We start from the raw sequence: 18,988 nt of genomic DNA on the forward strand, positions 1-18,988 counted from the left end.
GGTGAGGCATGAAGACACTCTTCTGGATCAAAATTTAATGAGGGTGGGGGAAAGATGCAAAAAAAAACAAAACAAAACACCCCTCAGCATTCAAGTTAAATGAAATTTTAGGGCAGTATTTAGAAAATCAAAATTAATAGAAAAAATATCCATGATGTAGCATGGTATCTCTGAACCCTCCAGAACCTTACACCAGTTAGAATGGCAAAAATCGACAAGGCAAGAAGTAACAAAGGTTGGAGAAGTTGTGGAGAAAGGGGAACACGCTTACACTGTTGGTGGGAATGCAAATGGGTGCAACCACTTTGGAAAACAGTGTGGAGGTTCCTCAAAAAATTAAAAATAGATCTACCTTATGACTCAGCAATTGCACTACTGGGTATTTACCCCATAGATACAGATGTAGTGAAAAGAAGGGCCACATGCACCCCAATGTTCATAGCAGCAATGTCCACAATTGCCAAAATGTGGAAAGGGCCAAGATGGCCTCCAGCGGACAAATGGATAAAGAAGATGTGGTCCATATACACAATGGAATATTACTCAGCCATCAGAAAGGATGAATACCCACCATTTGCATCAACATGGATGGGACTGGAGGAGATTATGCTGAGTGAAATAAGTCAAACAGAGAAAGTCAATTATCATATGGTTTCTCTTATCTATGGAACATAAGGAATAGCATGGAGATATTAGGAGAGGGAAGGGAAAAATGAAGGGAGAGAAATCAGAGAAGGAGATGAACCATGAGAGACGAGGGACTCCAGGAAACAAACTGAGGGTTTTAGAAGGGCAGGGGGTGGGGTGGGGGCATGGGTGAGCCTGGTGAGGGGTATTAAGGAGGGCACAGATTGCCTGGAGCACTGGGTGTTATACGCAAACAATGAATCATGAAACACTACATCAAAAACTAATGATGTACTCTATGGTGACTAACATAACAATAAAAAGAAAAGAAAAGAAAAGAAAAAATATCCATGATGGGCACAATGCCAGGGTTGTAAGTAAAGACTAGATCGGACTCTCCACCAGCATCGCCCTCAGAAGTGTGCAAGCAGGGGGTATAGCCACGGGGACATAAATAATATGAGTGTTCCTGAGTTTCACTAATTTGGGCCTTTTTAAAAAAAAAAGATTTTATTTATTTATGACAGAGAGAGATAGTGAGAGAGGGAGCACAAGCAAGGGGGGAGCTGGAGAAGGAGAAGCAGGCTTGCCCCTGAGCAGGGAGCCCGATATGGGGCTCAATCCCAGGACCCTGGGATCATGACCCGAGCTGAAGGCAGACACTTAACCAACTATGAACCCTTAAAAACAAAAACAAAAACACATGTATATGGGTGTGCCCTTTTCCTCTTTGGCCTCAGGTGTCACTCCTCCTTGGCATGGTGTGGGGGCTTCTGTGGGAAATGGAGTTTGTGACTCCACGGCATAGAAATTTGATGTTCTGGGCAAAGCAGGCTGTCCCTTCAGTAGGCAGTCTCCTCAAGAGAACTAACCTGAAACTAGGAAAGTGAGTTTTAAGTTTAGATTAGCTTGTCAGTTTTTCAAGAATGAGGAGAACTAAGTAACGTCCATCTTACCTTCAGACAGAAACAAGATGGGGATCGCATGTGAATGCTATTGGACTCAAAGTGTCCATTTTATTTCAAAGGGGGTAGTGTGTATATTATTGTCCTTTGCAAGGTATTTTTGTGGGTTGTTGTTTGTTTGTTTTCATGATCCGTAGCCATTGAAATGACAACCCACCACACACTCAACTGAGTAACTAACTTCCCTGACTAAGAAAATGATGAAGAACCCTGGAACACATTCCTGTTTAGGACTTGAGGATATCCACACACCAGAAAAATCACAGGTTGAAAAGTTAAAGTCCTCTTACTCATGTCATTATGTTCCCTGCCCCCTTTAAAAACAAGTATCGCAGGGAGCTAAAAACCTCTCGTATTTCTTTTTTTTATTATTAATTTATTTATTTTAATAAACATATAATGTATTTTTATCCCCAGGGGTACAGGTCTGTGAATCGCCAGGTTTACACCTTTCACAGCACTCATCATAGCCCATACCCTCCCCAATGTCCATATCCCCACCACCCTCTCCCGTCCCCCCTCCCCCCAGCAACCCTCAGTCTGTTTTTTGAGATTGAGTCTTTTATGGTTTGTCTCCCTCCCGATCCCATCTTTCATTTTTTCTTTTCCTACCTCCCCCCAACTCCCCCACATTGCATCTCCACTTCCTCATATCAAAGAGACCATATGATAGTTGTCTTTCTCTGATTGACTTATTTCGCTAAGCATAATATCCTCTAGTTCCATCCACGTCATCGCAAATGGCAAGATTTCATTTCTTTTGATGGCTGCATAGTATTCCATTGTGTATATATACCACATCTTCTTTATCCATTCATCTGTTGATGGACCTCTACATTCTTTACATAGTTTGGCTATTGTGGACATTGCTGCTATAAACATTCGGGTGTACGTGCCCCTTCGGAGCACCACGTTTGTATCTCTAGGATATATACCCAGTAGTGCAATCGCTGGGTCATAGGGTAGTTCTATTTTCAGTTTTTTTTTTTATTTTTTTAACGATTATTTATTTATTTATTTGACAGACAGAGACCACAAGTAGGCAGAGAGGCAGGCAGAGAGAGAGGAGGAAGCAGGCTCCCTGCTGAGCAGAGAGCCTGACGTGGGGCTCGATCCCAGGACCCTGAGATCATGACCTGAGCCAAAGGCAGAGGCTTTCACCCACTGAGCCACCCAGGCGCCCCTATTTTCAGTTTTTTGAGGACCCTCCACACTGTTTTCCAGAGTGGTTGCACCAGCTTGCATTCCCACCAACAGTGTAGGAGGGTTCCCCTCTCTCCGCATCCTCGCCAGCATCTGTCATTTCTTGACTTGTTAATTTTAGCCATTCTGACTGGTGTGAGGTAGTATCTCATTGTGGTTTTGATTTGTATTTCCCTGATGCCGAGTGATGTGGAGCATTTTTTTCATGTGTCTGTTGGCCATCTGGATGTCTTCTTTGCAGAAATGTCTGTTCATGTCCTCTGCCCATTTCTTGACTGGATTATTTGTTCTTTGAGTGTTGAGTTTGCTCAGCTCTTTATGGATTTTGGATACTAGCCCTTTATCTGATATGTCGTTTGCAAATATCTTCTCGCATTCTGTCAGCTGTCTTTTGGTTTTGTTAACTGTTTCCTTTGCTGTGCAAAAGCTTTTGCTCTTGATGAAATCCCAATAGTTCATTTTTGCCCTTGCTTCTGTTGCCTTTGGCGATGTTCCTAGGAAGAAGTTGCTGCGGTTGAGGTCAAAGAGGTTGCTGCCTGCATTCTCCTCAAGGATTTTGATGGACTCCTTTCTCACATTGAGGTCCTTCATCCATTTTGAGTCTATTTTCGTGTGTGGTGTAAGGAAATAGTCCAATTTCATTTTTCTGTATGTGGCTGTCCAATTTTCCCAGCACCATTTGTTGAAGAGGCTGTCTTCTTTCCATTGGACATACCTTCCTCCTTTGTTGAAAATTAGTTGACCATAGAGTTGAGGATCTATTTCTGGGCTCTCTATTCTATTCCATTGATCTATATGTCTATTTTTATGCCAGTACCATACTGTCTAGATGATGACAGCTTTGTAATAGAGCTTGAAGTCTGGAATTGTGATGCCACCGACTTTGGCTTTCTTTTTCAATATTCCTTTGGCTATTCGAGGTCTTTTCTGGTTCCATATAAATTTTAGGATTATTTGTTCTATTTCTTTGAAAAAAATGGGTGGATTTTGATAGGGATTGCATTAAATGCATAGATTGCTTTAGGTAAAATAGACATTTTCACAGTATTTGTTCTTCCAATCCATGAGCATGGAACATTTTTCCATTTCTTTGTGTCTTCCTCAATTTCTTTCAGGAGTACTTTATAGTTTTCTGAGTAGAGATTCTTTCCCTCTTTGGTTAGGTTTATTCCTAGGTATCTTATGGTTTTGGGTGCAATTGTAAATGGGACTGACTCCTCAATTTCTCTTTCTTCTGTCTTGTTGTTAGTGTAAAGAAATGCGAGCGATTTCTGTGCATTGACTTTCTATCCTGACACTTTACTGAATTCCTGTACAAGTTCTAGCAGTTTTGGAGTGGAGCCTTTTGGGTTTTCCACATATAGTATCATATCATCTGCAAAGAGTGATAGTTTGACTTCTTCTTTGCCGATTTGGATGCCTTTAATTTCTTTTTGTTGTCTGATTGCTGAGGCTAAGACTTCTAGTACTATGTTGAACAGCAGTGGTGATAACGGACATCCTTGCCGTGTTCCTGACCTTAGCGGAAAAGCTTTCGGTTTTTCTCCATTGAGAATGATATTTGCAGTGGGTTTCTCATAGATGGCTTTGATAATATTGAGGTATGTGCCCTCTATCCCTACACTTTGAAGAGTTTTAATCAGGAAGGGATGCTGCACTTTGTCAAACGCTTTTTCAGCATCTATTGAGAGTATCATATGGTTCTTATTCTTTCTTTTATTAATGTATTGTATCACATTGATGGATTTGCGGATGTTGAACCAACCTTGCAGCCCTGGAATAAATCCCACTTGGTCGTGGTGAGTAATCCTTTTAATGTACTGTTGGATCCTATTGGCCAGCATTTTGGTGAGAATTTTCGCATCTGCGTTCATCAAGGATATTGGTCTGTAATTCTCTTTTTTGATGGGATCCTTGTCTGGTTTTGGGATCAAGGTGATGCTGGCCTCATAAAATGAGTTTGGAAGTTTTCCTTCCATTTCTATTTTTTGGAACAGTTTCAGGAGAATAGGAATTAATTCTGCTTTAAATGTTTGGTAATATTCCCCCTGGGAAGCTGTCTGGTCCTGGACTTTTGTTTGTTTGGAGATTTTTGATGACTGTTTCAATCTCCTTACTGGTTATGGGTCTGTTCAGGCTTTCTATTTCTTCCTGGTTCAGTTGTGGTAGTTTATATGTCTCTAGAAATGTATCCATTTCTTCCAGGTTGTCAAATTTGTTGGCGTAGAGTTGCTCGTAGTATGTTCTTATAATTGTTGTATTTCTTTGGTGTTGGTTGTGATCTCTCCTCTTTCATTCATGATTTTATTTATTTGCGTCCTTTCTCTTTTCTTTTTGATAAGTCTGGCCAGGGGTTTGTCAATCTTATTAATTCTTTCAAAGAACCAGCTCCTAGTTTCATTGATTTGTTCTATTGTTTTTTTAGTTTCTATTTCATTGATTTCTGCTCTGATCTTTATGATTTCTCTTCTCCTGCTGGGTTTAGGCTTTCTTTGTTGTTCTTTCTCCAGCTCCTTTAGGTGTAGGGTTAGGTTGTGTATTTGAGATCTCTCTTGTTTCTTGAGAAAGGCTTGTACCGCTATATATTTTCCTCTCAGGACTGCCTTTGTCGTGTCCCACAGATGTTGAACCATTGTGTTTTCATTATCGTTTGTTTCTATGAATTTTTTCAGTTCTTCTTTAATTTCCTGGTTGACCCATTCATTCTTTAGAAGGATGCTGTTTAGTCTCCATGTATTTGCGTTCTTTCCAAATTTCCTCTTGTGATTGAGTTCTAGCTTCAGAGCACTGTGGTCTGTAAATATGCAGGGAATGATCCCAATCTTCTGATACTGGTTGAGACCTGATTTATGACCCAGGATGTGGTCTATTCTGGAGAATGTTCCGTGTGCACTAGAGAAGAATGTGTATTCTGTTGCTTTGGGATGGAATGTTCTGAATATATCTGTGATGTCCATCTGGTCCAGTGTGTCATTGAAGGCCTTTATTTCCTTGTTGATCTTTTGCTTAGATGATCTGTCCATTTCAGTGAGGGGAGTGTTCAAGTCCCCTGCTATTATTGTATTACTGTCGATGTATTTCTTTGATTTTGTTATTAATTGGTTTATATAGTTGGCTGCTCCCATGTTAGGGGCATAGATATTTAAGATTGTTAGATCTTCTTGTTGGACAGACCCTTTGAGTATGATATAGTGTCCTTCGTCATCTCTTATTATAGTCTTTGGCTTAAAATCTAATTGATCTGAAAGAAGGATTGCCACCCCAGCTTTCTTCTGATGTCCATTAGCATGGTACATTGTTTTCCACCCCCTCACTTGAAATCTGGAGGTGTCTTCGGGTCTAAAATGAGTTTCTTGTAGGCAGCATATTGATGGGTTTTGTTTTTTTATCCATTCTGATACCTTGTGTCTTTTGATTGGGGCATTTAGCCCATTAACATTCAGGGTAACTATTGAGAGATATGAATTTAGTGCCATTGCATTGCCTGTAAGGTAACTGTTATTGTATATTGTCTCTGTTTCTTTCTGATCTACGACTTTTAGGGTCTCTCTCTGCTTAGAGGACTCCTTTCAATATTTCCTGTAGAGCTGGTTTGGTGTTTGCGAATTCCTTCAGCTTTTGTTTGTCCTGGAAGCTCTTTATCTCTCCTTCTATTTTCAATGATAGCCTAGGTGGATATAGTATTCTTGGCTGCATGTTTTTCTCGTTTAGTGCTCTGAATATATCATGCCAGTTCTTTCTGGCCTGCCAGGTCTCTGTGGATAGGTCCGCTGCCAATCTAATGTTTTTACCCTTGTATGTTACAGACTTCTTTTCCCGGGCTGCTTTCAGGATTTTCTCTCTGTCGCTAAGACTTGTAAATTTTACTATCAGGTGACGAGGTGTGGACCTATTTTTATTGATTTTGAGGGGCATTCTGAGCATCTCCTGGATTTTGATGTTTGTTCCCTTTGCCATATTAGGGAAATTCTCTCCAATAATTGTCTCCAATATACCTTCTGCTCCCCTCTCTCTTTCTTCTTCTTCTGGAATCCCAATTATTCTAATGTTGTGTCATCTTATGGTGTCGCTTATCTCTCGAATTCTCTCCTCGTGGTCCAGTATTTGTTTGTCTCTCTTTTGCTCAGCTTCTTTATTCTCTGTCATTTGGTCTTCCATGTCACTAAGTCTTTCTTCTGCCTCATTTATCCTAGCAGTGAGAGCTTCCATTTTTGATTGCACCTCATTAATGGCTTTTTTGATTTCAACTTGGGTAGATTTTAGTTCTTTTATTTCTCCAGAAAGGGCTTTTATCTCTCCGGTGAGGGTTTCTCTAATATCTCCTATGCCTTTTTCGAGCCCGGCTAGAACCTTGAGAATCGTCATTCTGAACTCTAGATCTGTCATATTACCAATGTCCGTATTGATTAGGTCCCCAGCCTTCGGTACTGCCTCTTGTACTTTTTTTTTGTGGTGAGTTTTTCCGCCTTGTCATTTTGTCCAGATAAGATTTGCTTTCTCCTCCTCTAGAATTCCACTGTTCTTGGTGAGTGAAGTTGGTCTTGGCTGGGTTTCTGGTTGATCTTCTGGGGGAGGGGCCTGTTGTAGTGATTCTCAAGTGTCTTTGCCGCAGGCGGGATTGCAGTGCCCTTGCCAGGGGCCGGGCTAAGTAATCCGCTCGGGTTTGCTTTCGGGAGCTTTTGTTCCCTGAGCGCTTTCCGTAGAGTTCTGGAGGACGGGAATGAAGATGGCGGCCTCCCAATCTCTCTCACTCCTCCGCTTTGTCGCTGTAGCTGGCTTCCCCACTCTAATAACTGTGAGCTCCGTGGCACTCAGACACCCCCTGTCCTTCTGTGACACCGCGGGACTTGGGATTATGCTGACCCTGCGTGGGCTTCCCCCCCCCGTTTAGCCTCTGGAGCGATGTCCCTCCATGGAGCAGACTTTTAAAAGTCCCGATTTTGTGCTCCGTTGCTCCGCCGCTTGCCGGGAGCCAGCCCCTCCCCCCGTGATCTGTCTTCCCCGTTGCTTTGGATTCACTTCTCCGCAGGTCCTACCTTTCAGAAAGTCGTCGATTTTCTGTTTCTAGAATTGTTCCCCTTCTCTTTGATTTCCCGTTGCATTTGTAGGTATTCACAATGGTTAGATAAGCTATCTAGCTGATCTCCTGCTACCCGATGTCGTCTCAGCCTGGGACTTCTCCACCATCTTGACTCCTCCCTCTGACCAGTATTTTCTAATCCTCAGTGACACTCAAGAGCTATTTTACCATTTCTATCATACTTTACAGAGGTGCCAGTATAGTTAGCCAATAATTTTTCCAAACTAATTTATGTCTTATCCTGATTAATAATATTCCTGAGGTCATAGGTAGGATGTGCTGGTTATTTGTTCGAATACACATTCAAATAAATACCGAACTACTAAAAGCATGACCCACTTCCTAAAAATCATTGCATGAACCAGCAGGTGCATGGTTCAGATTTTAGAGGGGTGGGAAACCCGGATGTCCCAGTGGTGCTTACTCTACCCTGTGCTGCCTCTAACTTCAAGATTTTCCTCCTTGATGGATGCACACAACTTCCACTTCCATAGCAGGACTTGAGGTTGGGAAGTCATATCCCCTCCTGTTCCCCACCCAAGGGGCTGGACATCAGAGCTGGCTTACCTGTACACAGTCTTTTTTATGAGGCAAATTTTCTTTATTTTTTAAAATTATTTTAAATGTGGTTTCTTTTTAAGATTTTATTTATTTGTCAGAGAGAGCAAGAAAGAAAGCAGTAGGTAGAGGGAGAAGTGGGCTCCCTACTGAGCAAGGAGCCTGATGTAGGACTCCATCCCAGGACCCAGGGATCCTGACCTGAGCCCAAGGCAGGTGCTTAACCAACTAAGTCATCTAGGTGTCCCACTTTAAAAAAAATTTTTTTTAAGTTATAATTAACCTCCACAACCAGCCTGGGGTTCGAACTCACAACCCAGAGATCAAGAGCCACATGCTTGGGCCACTTGCATGGCTCAGTTGGCTAAGAAACTGAGTCTTGGTTTCAGCTCAGGCCATGAATCCAGGGTCCAGAGATCCAACCCTATGTCAGGTTCTGTGCTCAGCAGAGAGTCTGCTTGAGATTTTCTCTCTCCCTCTCCCTCTGACCCTCCCCCTACTCTCACACCCCCCCTCTCTAAAATAAACGCATAAGTCTTAAAGAAAAAAAAGTAGCCTGCTCTACCAATGGAGCCAGCCAGGTGCCCCCATGGGCAAATTCTCTAACAGCACTTGGGGTTATAATTTCTAACATCTACTATTTGCAATGTGTCCTTTAAAACCTTTCTAAATAAATTATTCATAAACTGTGATACATTTATGCAATGCAGTGTTAGGCAATAATTTAAAAGTATGATATAGATTAATGTATATGTGATATATAAAGATGTGTAAGATCTACTGTAAGTGTAGAAACTACACTTGCAAAGTGGACAACCAGTATGTTCCCACGTGACACAAAATGTGGGGGTTCACAGATGCACCTGCATAGCCATGAAAGACTTCTAGTTGAATACACCAGAAAGCTCGGCGGTGAGTGGAGCTGGAGGGTGGGAGACTTTCCTTTTCATCTTGTGCCCTTCTGTACTATGTGGATGTCTTCATAAATCTGAGCTACTCTTAAAGAATATGGATTTTTCAAAAAACGAGTTTAAACCTGAACACAAACTTAAACCTCTACTGACCAGTTTATGAGACAAAAAGAAACAATAAATGGATGTCCAGTGAATAGGATGTGCAATGTCCCTCCTGTCGATACGCCCATATCACAGTGAGAGAGGCTCTGTCTCTAGGGCAGAATTCCTGCCCTTCGCAACCAAGAATAATGACCAGACTCCAGAAGAGGGTTCTCCATCTGCCCACTACTGACATTTGGAGCTGGATAAGTCATCATTTGGGGGAGGGGACTATTCTGCACACTGTAGAATCCCTGGCCTCCATTAGCAGCTCACCCACCCACCATGCCCACTGCTACCCCGAGAGAAGCACACGGTCCCCACTGTGTGTCAAGCCAACACGGTTCCAGGCACTGCCAAATGTCCGCCCCATTTGAGAACCACTGCTCACCAGCCACAAAACAGAGGGGCCAGATAAAGTGAAGCAATTCAAACCTCAGGGAGAGTGCAGTATCTGAAGAGTTCCTCATCTTCTTGGAAATCTTGGATCTTTGAAACCATCTTTTCACTTAGAGTAAATTCTGATTTTGGAATGGTTACATCTCTCATTATCTTCACTCCCTCTGGTTTCACCTCCCCTTTGCAGATCCTTTCAAACTCCTTCCTAGAAAATTAAATTGGCAGATGATGTCATTACTGCAGGCTCCAGGCACCTGTCTGGCCAGTCCTGTACAAAGAGTCTCAGAGATTGAGCAGGGTGGTGTCTCTGCACCAGACTGACCTCCCGGTCAGGCTGAGTAGTTCTGAGGACGGAGAGGAGAAAATGACCAGCGCAGCAGCCCCTGTCTCCTCACTGAGAGGCCGGAGCTCACTGCGGGGACTCACCTATTCCTTCGCCTAACAGAACAGTGAGGAACCGTCTGTGATGTGGTGTACCTGAGTAATAATGGCAAATAACTTCTCTCACACTTACCATGGGCCAGGCCCCGTTCAAAGGCATCTGTGTGTCCTTCACCTTATCCAGTCCTCACAACGACACTAGGGCCTAGATACGATTTTCATCCCCATTTTACAGGTGTGAAAACAGAGGAGTAGAAAGTGCGTTGCTCCAGGACACACAACAGGAAGTAGTCTGGCTAACATGAAAGCCAGCCAGTCTGGCTCCAGAGCTCACGTCCCTAACCGCTTCCCAATGAGCCAATCACCGAAAACTGTCTGAACACACACGCTCATCTTACTCCCATTCCCACTGCAAACCCAACCTATTTTTGTAAAACAACGAAGGGTTACTGTACCGAAAGCGTTCAATATCAGCATCAGACACCAAATTTTTAATGACAAGAAACCCATTTTCTTCATAGAACTTTCTCTGTTCTAGGCTCAGAACATTATTATCCCGAGTATACCTAAAGGAGAAAAAGGAATTACAAATAAGTGTCACTGAAAAATCACCACCCAACAACATGTATCAAGAGCCTGAGAAATGTTCATATTCTTCCACCCAGCATTTCTACTTTTATTTACTCTAAGAAAATAAGCTGAAATTTCTTTTTTAAACAAGTCTAGAGGGGAGGGTTTATCTATTTTTTTTTTTTAAAGTAATCTCTATACCCAATGTGGGGCTCGAACTCACAAAGCAGAGATCAAGAGTCACATGCTCTTCCCACTGAGCCAGCCAGGCCCCTAATCTGAACATTTCTTAAAAGGTTTAAGTCTAAATTGTTAACTACTACTGTTACCAAAAAATAGAATAATGAATTATAAGCACTCAATGGGATAGGACTCAGGCCTTAGAAATGAAGAGCTTGGGGTCCCTGGGTGGCTCAGTCAGTTAACATGGACTGGTTATTTCAGCTCACGTCGTGACCTCATAGGTCTGAGATCGAGCCCCCAAATGGTCTATGGGCTCAGTGGGGAGACTGCTTGAGATTCTCTCCCTCAGCCTCTCCCCCAACTTGCAATGCGTGCACTTTCTCTCTTAAATAAATAAATCTTTTAAGAAAATGAAGAACATATAATAGCATGTACAGTACTTACTATAATAACATATACTTAGATTTGTGTAAAACCAAGACACAGGGTACCTGGGTGGCTCAGTTGGTCGAGCCTCTGCCTTTGGCTCAGGTCATGATCCCAGGATCTCGGGATCGAGTCCCACATCGGACTCCCTGCTTATCAGTGAATCTGCTTTTCCCTCTGCCCCTCCCCCCCTGCTCCTGATCTCTCACGCGCGCAGTCTCTCTCTCTCTCTCAAGTAAATAAATAAGATCTTTAAAAGGGTACTTGAAAAAAATGCAAATAAATTTTAAAACACAGTTTTTAAGTGATTGCTTTTATGTAATGGAATTGTGAATGATTTTTCTTAATTCCTTTTCTTCTCTTTCAAATTCGTTCGATAATGACTATGTATGGTTGTTCAGGTAGGAGACCAATTCAATAGATTTTATACTTTAAATTGTCTAGATCATATGCTCTCAGAAGAAATCAAAGTGAATAATCCAAGGAAGTACATAGCATATGCACAAACTCAGATCGCCCAGTCCATTCTTCTAGATTGGAAATGGGGCTCTATGAGAATACTCCATGGAGATCGATGTCTTCCCTTACAAAGGTAATTTAAGATAAACCAAAGACACTAGCTAATATAGCAACAGGACCACAAGTCACAGGCTAACTTAAATGAGGTATAGCATGTCTGAATTTGAACGAAATCAGATTATACACCTCTGATATTTTTCCTCTTTCTGCACTTTAAGATACACATAAAATTACAGTCGTCTTCAAATTTTTTCCTAGTTCTAGTTAGAACTTGTCCTGGCAACACATGATTTGTATAATGAATTTTTTTTTAAGAATTTATTTATTCGGGGCGCCTGGGTGCCTCAGTTGTTAAGCATCTCCCTCGGCTCAGGTCACGATCCCAGAGTCCTGGGATCAAGCCCCACATCGGGCTCCCTGCTTGGTGGGAAGCCTGCTTCTCCCTCTCCCACTGCTTGTGTTCCCTATCTGGCTATGTCTCTCTCTGTCAAATAAAAAAAAAAAAAAAAAACTTGAAAAAAAAAAGAATTTATTTATTCTCTGGAGAGAGAGAGAGAGAGGGAGGGCAGGGGCAGGGACAGGAGCAGAAGGAGAGGCTGAAGCAGATTCCCTGCTGAGCACAGAGCCTGACCCATGACTGATCCCACAACCCATGAGATCATGACCTCAGCCAAAATCAAGAATTGGATGCTTAACCCAGTAGCCACCCAGGTGCCCCTGTGTAATGAATTTTCACCAGACAACATGAGATGTATTTTATATCTTAATTACCACTAGGAAATGCTTTATACACATTGCATGGTTAATAATGACAATTCGATCTACTTACTGGAATTGTGGAGGATGGAAACTGTTAGGAGAAACGACCCCTGAAGTGGAGTGAGCTACCTAGGTAGTGAATTAAGGCAAATAAAATGAAATTTAGGAGTCAACCTTTTCTAGAAACAGCAGTCTGCCCAGAATTAGCTCTCATCAGGGAAGACTGGGTTACACACATAGCTGCGGACAGGCATGCACGGGTGCTTACATCATCTCATTTCACAGAGCCCAGAGCAGGGGCTGGAAATCCCAAGACCTTTATCACCATCCCTGCTGCCCAGAGCAGGAGAATGAGACTCCCAGGGCTCAGTAACTGGGTCCAAGATCACCCAGCAGAAAATGCCTCAGGCCAGACTCAACCCATACTCTTTACTTCATTGCTTCCACTAGTTTCTTCCACATACTATTCCTTCCGCTAAACTGCCAAACAAACGAAAATTGTAAGGTTCAAATCTAGCAGTAAGAAAAAATGTGCTCTTCCAAAGAGAAATTGAATTTAGTGGGAATCCATTCTGAAATACAAGAAACCGTTTGGCTTGTTACTTTAAAAAAAAAAAATTCTATTAAATAAACAGTGGCTAGGCTCTAGGGAAAGTGTGAGCCACATAGTTTAGTATAATTCTAACTATCTTAAAGAGCTAGAAATTCTTTCTCGTTTTCTATCCAGAGAACGACAGAAAATTTACTTAGCTTCTTCTCAATTTTTTTCATTGTTTCTTTAGCTTAAGAAGTGAAAGAATGTCATTACTCATAAACATGTTATTTTTGTCATGTCTTTATGAAACTGGGGACAGTATAATCCTCTGTTTTCCTAGGCAAAGAGTTAATGACCTTTGTCAGCTACTAGCAAGATGTGGTGGCCAGAAAGCAATATTTCAGTCCACAATTCTTCTCCTTACCATTGTGGGTTCTGGGGGTGGTGACTGCTTTCCTCGGAGAGGTTTTTTAATGATGTGGAAATGTTCCATGTCCTTACTATATAATGTTAGTAACCATGAAAAAATGGGTGCAAAAAGCTATCTATACAGGATGGCTGTAATTATGTAACTGCACAGAAAAGAAACACACCAAAACATTGACTGATAATGATCAGTGTGAGTGCACTGTTGCCCGAGTGTCCGCCCTCCCCGGGTGCTCCAGGCAGCCCTGCGCTCCTGTTTAGGAGCGACTGGGACTGTGCTTCGCGTGCCTCGGGCTCTGGGCGGTCGGATCACGCGCGGCCAAGTGCAGAAAACGCCACACTAGCTGAGAGCAGGCCCTCAGGAAGAACTTCCATTCTCCCGGGGGCAAGGCAGGGGCACTAGGAGGCCCTAGGAGGGCCCGGGAGGCTGGGGCTGGGCCACTTCAGCCCCAGGCCCGCACTGTCACGCGGCCGCCCAGGGGGCAGGCCGGGCCCCCCGGCTGAGAGCTTGGGGCTACCCGCGCTGGGAACCCTCCTGCCTCCCCGCCCCCCACCCCGGGACAGCTGACACCAATGCCGGGACGCGGGCGCGGGGGAAGGGGAACAGTCCGCTGGGCGGCTGCGCCATGAGCCCTGGAGGCCACCACACTTGCAGCCCGAGCCCCGCGCAGCCCAAAGGATACGCCGACGCCGGCCGAGCGCTGGCCGAGGTGTCCCAGCACGATGCGCAGGCGGGTGCCTGCGTGGGACTGGTTCATGGCTCCCGCGAGGAGTTGAGACAGCGGGGCTCAGTCTTCACTGTGGAGGCGGGCGGGGCGACGAGCGGAAGGGACCTGGCCCAGCGCTCGGAACTCTGGGAATTCCTGATTGTGCGGAGATACGGGGGCTCCAGGGTCCACGCACTGGGCCACGATCCGGGGCGGACTTCTTGCCCGCGCGCCCAGCTCCTCCGCGATCACGGAGATCCTGGCGCACAAAGCAGGGAAACTGGTTTTGAAGGGCTCAGCAACCGGGTTAAGTCGCCCAATGAGAAATGAGCCAAAACATGACCCACATTCCCAAACTCTCAGTCTAGTTTGTCCCACGTGTCTGTCTCTCTGCTGCTGAAGTAGCAATTCAGATGTTCAGCCCTAGAAGTAACGTGCTGTTCAGAAAATACGTTTAATTTATTGGGAATCCAGTGTGAAATATTAGAAACATATTGGCTTTCATTGAAAAAGAAAAAAAGGTACATGAAATAAATGACTCCGTGAAACACGTCTGATCCACATAGTCTAGTATTATTTTAAATTTCCTTAAGAACTACAAGTTCTAGGGGCACCTGGGTGGCTCAGTGGGTTAAAGCCTCTGCCTTCAGCTCAGGGTCTTGATCCCACCGTCCTGGGATAGAGCCCTGCTTCAGGCTCTCTGCTCCGCAGAGAGCCTGCTGCCTCCTCTCTCTCTCTGCCTGCCTCTCTGCCTACTTGTGATCTCTGTCTGCCAAATAAATAAAATCTTAAAAAAAAAAAAAAAGAACTACGAGTTCTTTTTCTTTTTTTTCTTTTTTTCTAAGTTTATTTGAATAATCTCTACACCCAACATGGTGGTCGAATTCATGACCCCAGCGTGAGGAGGTACACGTTCCACCAACCAAGCCAGCCAGACGCTGCTCCCTCCTTCCCTTCCTTTCTCCCTCCCTCCCTTCTTTCCTTCCTTTCCTCCATCTTCCCTCCCTTGCCTGCCCCTTCTTCCTTCTTTCACTCATTTTTTCTCTTTTCCCTCTTTCTTTTCTTTTCTCTTCTTTCTTCCTTTCCTTCTCTCTTTCTCTGTTTCTTTTTTTTCTTTTTCCAACAGTTCAAATACTTCAGGGACAAGTATACAGGATTTCAGCCACCATCATCAAGGTCATAAACATCCATCACCTCTCAAAGTTCCCTCCCACACTCTTACCCTCATTATTTTGTGTGTACGTGGTAAGGACACAACCATAAGATCTACTCTCTTAGCAAATTTTCAGTAGATAATGCAGCATTGCAAGCTACGGACACTATACTGTATTGTAGAGCTCCAGAACCATTTACCTAGCATACCTGAAACTTAGTAGCCTTAAACGATTATGCCATTAGCATTATGCCCTCAAGCTCCATCCATGTTGTCATAATGTCATTTGTTGTCACAACTGGCAGGATCTCTTTCCTAATTAGGATTGAATCATATTCCATTGTGTGTGCCTACCGTATTTTCTTTATCCTTTCACTTGAGGGCAGACGCTTAGGTTGTTGCCATATCTTGGCTCTTGTGAAAAGCGTTGCAGTGAACGTAGGAGTGCAGATATCTCTTTGAAATCTAATTTCAGTTCCTTTGGAACTGGAATCCAGTGGGAATCCTGGATCATATGATAGTTCTATTTTTAATTTCCTGAGGACCTTTCATACTGTTGTCCATAATGGCTATAAGAACTAGAAATTCTTTCTGAAATATCCTTCCCATCTAGTCTCTGCAGGTGACTGACACAGCATCTCACTGTTTCTTGGCTCTCCCTCATTGTTCTCATTATTTCTTTGTCTTAAAGAGTAACTTCCAGAATGTCTCATCTTATAAACATGTTATCATTTCTTTTTTTTTTTTTTTAAGATTTTATTTATTTATTTATTTGAGAAGGGAGAAAGCAGAGGGAGGAGCAAAGGGAGAGGAACTGGCAGACTCCATGCTGAGCGCTGAGCCAGAGGCCAGGCTGGATCTCAAGACCCTAAGAACACCACCTGAGCTGAAATCAAGAGCCAGCCACTTCACGCGTTGAGCCACCTGGATGCCCCAAACATGTTATCGTTTCTTAAGGGATGTCTTTCTGTAACGTGGTGAAACGGCCATACTCACGGAGAAAAGCAGGCCAGGACTCAGAAATTAGTTTATTAGCTGCTGCCTATCTCCCCTGAGGCAGGGTGGACAATCGTCAACATCCAGAGCAAGGCTAGCCCTTTGGCCTTCGTCTTTGGGTTCTCTCTCCTTTTTCCATGGTTCCTCCCCACCCAGACTCTCAGATGTTTTTAGGTTGACAGAAATGTCCTGGGCCTTCCCCTCTTAGTTCTTCACCTCATCGCCCACAAATTGATCGTCCCAGGGCTGGAACCTGATCCTGAACTCGTTGACTGGATTGCCAGGGGTCTTCAGGAGAGGCGCTTATGTTTATCATAGTTTAAAGTGAAGTATCTGGCCTTTGGTAGGTAAAGGAAAGAGATTCTCCATCTTCCTGCTTCTGAGAAAAAGGGCTCCTGGACCGGGCGTGGGTGACTCGTGAGTCCTTACCGCCCTCGCCTGGTGGAAAGTGGGCACTGCAAATGTAAATTAGATTCAGGCCAACCCAGATGATTGAAAGGGCAAGGCATTTACCCACACAGGCCCTGAAAGTTCTTGACTTCCCTGACCAATGGGAAAGACAGTGAGACGAGACTACTCACACCCGTAGTTTTAATGTTCCCCCCAAATACCTCGTTTTACAAGTGTGTGAAAATCCCTGCCGCTCTACTGTGAGCTGGTTTAAGTGGATGGTTGTTCAGAGACGAAGGAAATCTGCGAATGCTTCCAATTATTGTCTGCCTCTTTTAAATTAAAGGATGATGGGTTTTAAATGTCTCATTGAAGATCCCATGGGGGAATTAGAACAATAATTTCTCCGCAGGTAATTTGATGAATGTTCCCGGTTTTAAAAAACAGTGATTTGGATTATTTGGAAATTCCTTAAGTACACATCTTTAATAATTGTGCTATTAAAATAAAAATATCTGAGAACGTTGGAAGAGGAAAACTAATAAAACCAACCTTATCACAAGAATGACCATTTCTTTCTTCTTCAGCATTTGGTGTTTATTCTTATGAAAGCTGGAATTTTGAAGATCACTTCAAAGTCACCTTTTCCCATCCTCTTCAAGCAAAGTGCTTCGTGTCCCCAAACACTGTAAGTAACCTTGAAGACAAACATTGAAACACAATGATTTCCAAAACCATCTGAGGAATACTTCTCCCCAGATGTGTAAGAAGTTAAAGAAAATGATTTTTTAACAATAGCCATATTTGCGCAGCTAAAAAAAATTAGCATGACCAAAGAAACTTGAATTAAATTGTTTAAGAGTTATGCACACTTATGACCATTTCTTAAAGATTTTATTTTTCAGTTCTCTGTACCCTACTCAGGCCAAAGCTCACATCCTGGAGACCAAGCGTTTCATGCGCCACCAACTGAGCCAGCAGGTGCCCCAAAACTCTTTCATTATACGAAGGAGAAAGTGCGATCAATCCCAGATTCAAATATGCCATTCTTTCCTGAGAAGAAGAGATGATCGTATCCCAGTAATTCAGGAGCAAGGTTTAAAGTTGGTCAGATTCATTCGTGCATCAAACAGAAGCCAGCATCTCGGCCATTACCTGCAGCTGTCCCCATCCTGGACTGTCTCAGCTGTGGGGGCAGTTCAGCGCTCCCAGCGAAGGCCAGCCCTCCCCTTGGGCAGTGACCCCATCTCCTGTCTTCACTATTCCAGAACCTTCTTCAAGCGATTCGCCTTTTCTTTTCCACCCTGTTGGATCCCCTCTTCCACTGTTAGCATAGGAGTCCGCTGCCAGCGCCCCATCTCTTGAAGGCTCCCTGGTGATGCCATTTCCTCCAGCTCTCACTCACCCATTTCTCCATTCTTCCTGCAGCAAAGCTTGAAAAAATTGGATACATTTCCTGTCTCCCGTTTTTCTCCTCTCCTTTTCTTTGGAAGCCAGTCAATCTTTTACCCTCCCCATTCCGCCCAAAGTGCCGGTCAAAGTTGACCAGCGATTACCATGTGGTGCACCCAAAGATCCGTTCTCATTTAGAAGCTTATTAGACCCCAAGCATCACAGGAGCCAGCAAAACACACACGCAACTTCCCTCCCTGTTCCTTCTCAGCCTCCTTCACTGGGCCTCCCTCACCCCCAGGCTCCTTTGACAGCTTTTTTCTATACACACGGGTTTCCCCAGTAACCTCCATCTTGTGACTTTAATTTCCTCCTGTAAACTGATGACCCCCAAATGTATATCTTTGGCCTGAACTCTCCAGAGGATTCCAGACCCTGCTTCCACATCATCTAACAGACATCTCAAAACAGAATTCCTGAGCTTCTCCCCTCAAAAGTCATGCCCACCTACCAAAAAAAAAAAAAAAAAAGTATGTTTCTGTCCTAACCCCCCAAAAGGGTGAAAGTGACCTTGTTTGGAAAAAGTATCCTTGCGGGTATGATTAAGGATCTCAAGATGAGATCATCCTGGATGATCTGGGTGAGACCTCAAACCCAAGGAAAA

At 43.6% G+C, this 18,988-nt stretch overlaps 1 protein-coding gene across 3 annotated transcripts in view; it reads right to left on the minus strand.

Annotated features, from left to right (window-relative positions):
- The window catches only part of LOC308347264 (phytanoyl-CoA dioxygenase, peroxisomal-like), a 45,144-nt gene extending 30,476 nt beyond the window's left edge, over window positions 1-14,668 (minus strand). For 2 of the 3 annotated variants that reach the window (XM_080810497.1, XM_080810496.1), the window contains exons 1-4: window positions 14,370-14,662; window positions 12,796-12,854; window positions 10,724-10,834; window positions 9,924-10,092 (exon numbers count right to left, since the gene is read on the minus strand). In XM_080810497.1, coding sequence (XP_080666623.1) covers window positions 9,924-10,092; window positions 10,724-10,834; window positions 12,796-12,854; window positions 14,370-14,444 — 414 coding nt within the window. In that variant the 5' untranslated portion in view covers window positions 14,445-14,662. Of the gene's footprint in view, window positions 1-9,923; window positions 10,093-10,723; window positions 10,835-12,795; window positions 12,855-14,369 lie in introns of all 3 variants that reach the window. The other variant, XM_080810498.1, reaches the window with a different exon arrangement.
- Window positions 14,669-18,988: the final 4,320 nt, after the last annotated feature.

This window comes from Martes martes, assembly GCF_963455335.1.
Source record: "Martes martes genome assembly, chromosome: 8".
Classification (NCBI taxonomy): domain Eukaryota; kingdom Metazoa; phylum Chordata; class Mammalia; order Carnivora; family Mustelidae; genus Martes; species Martes martes.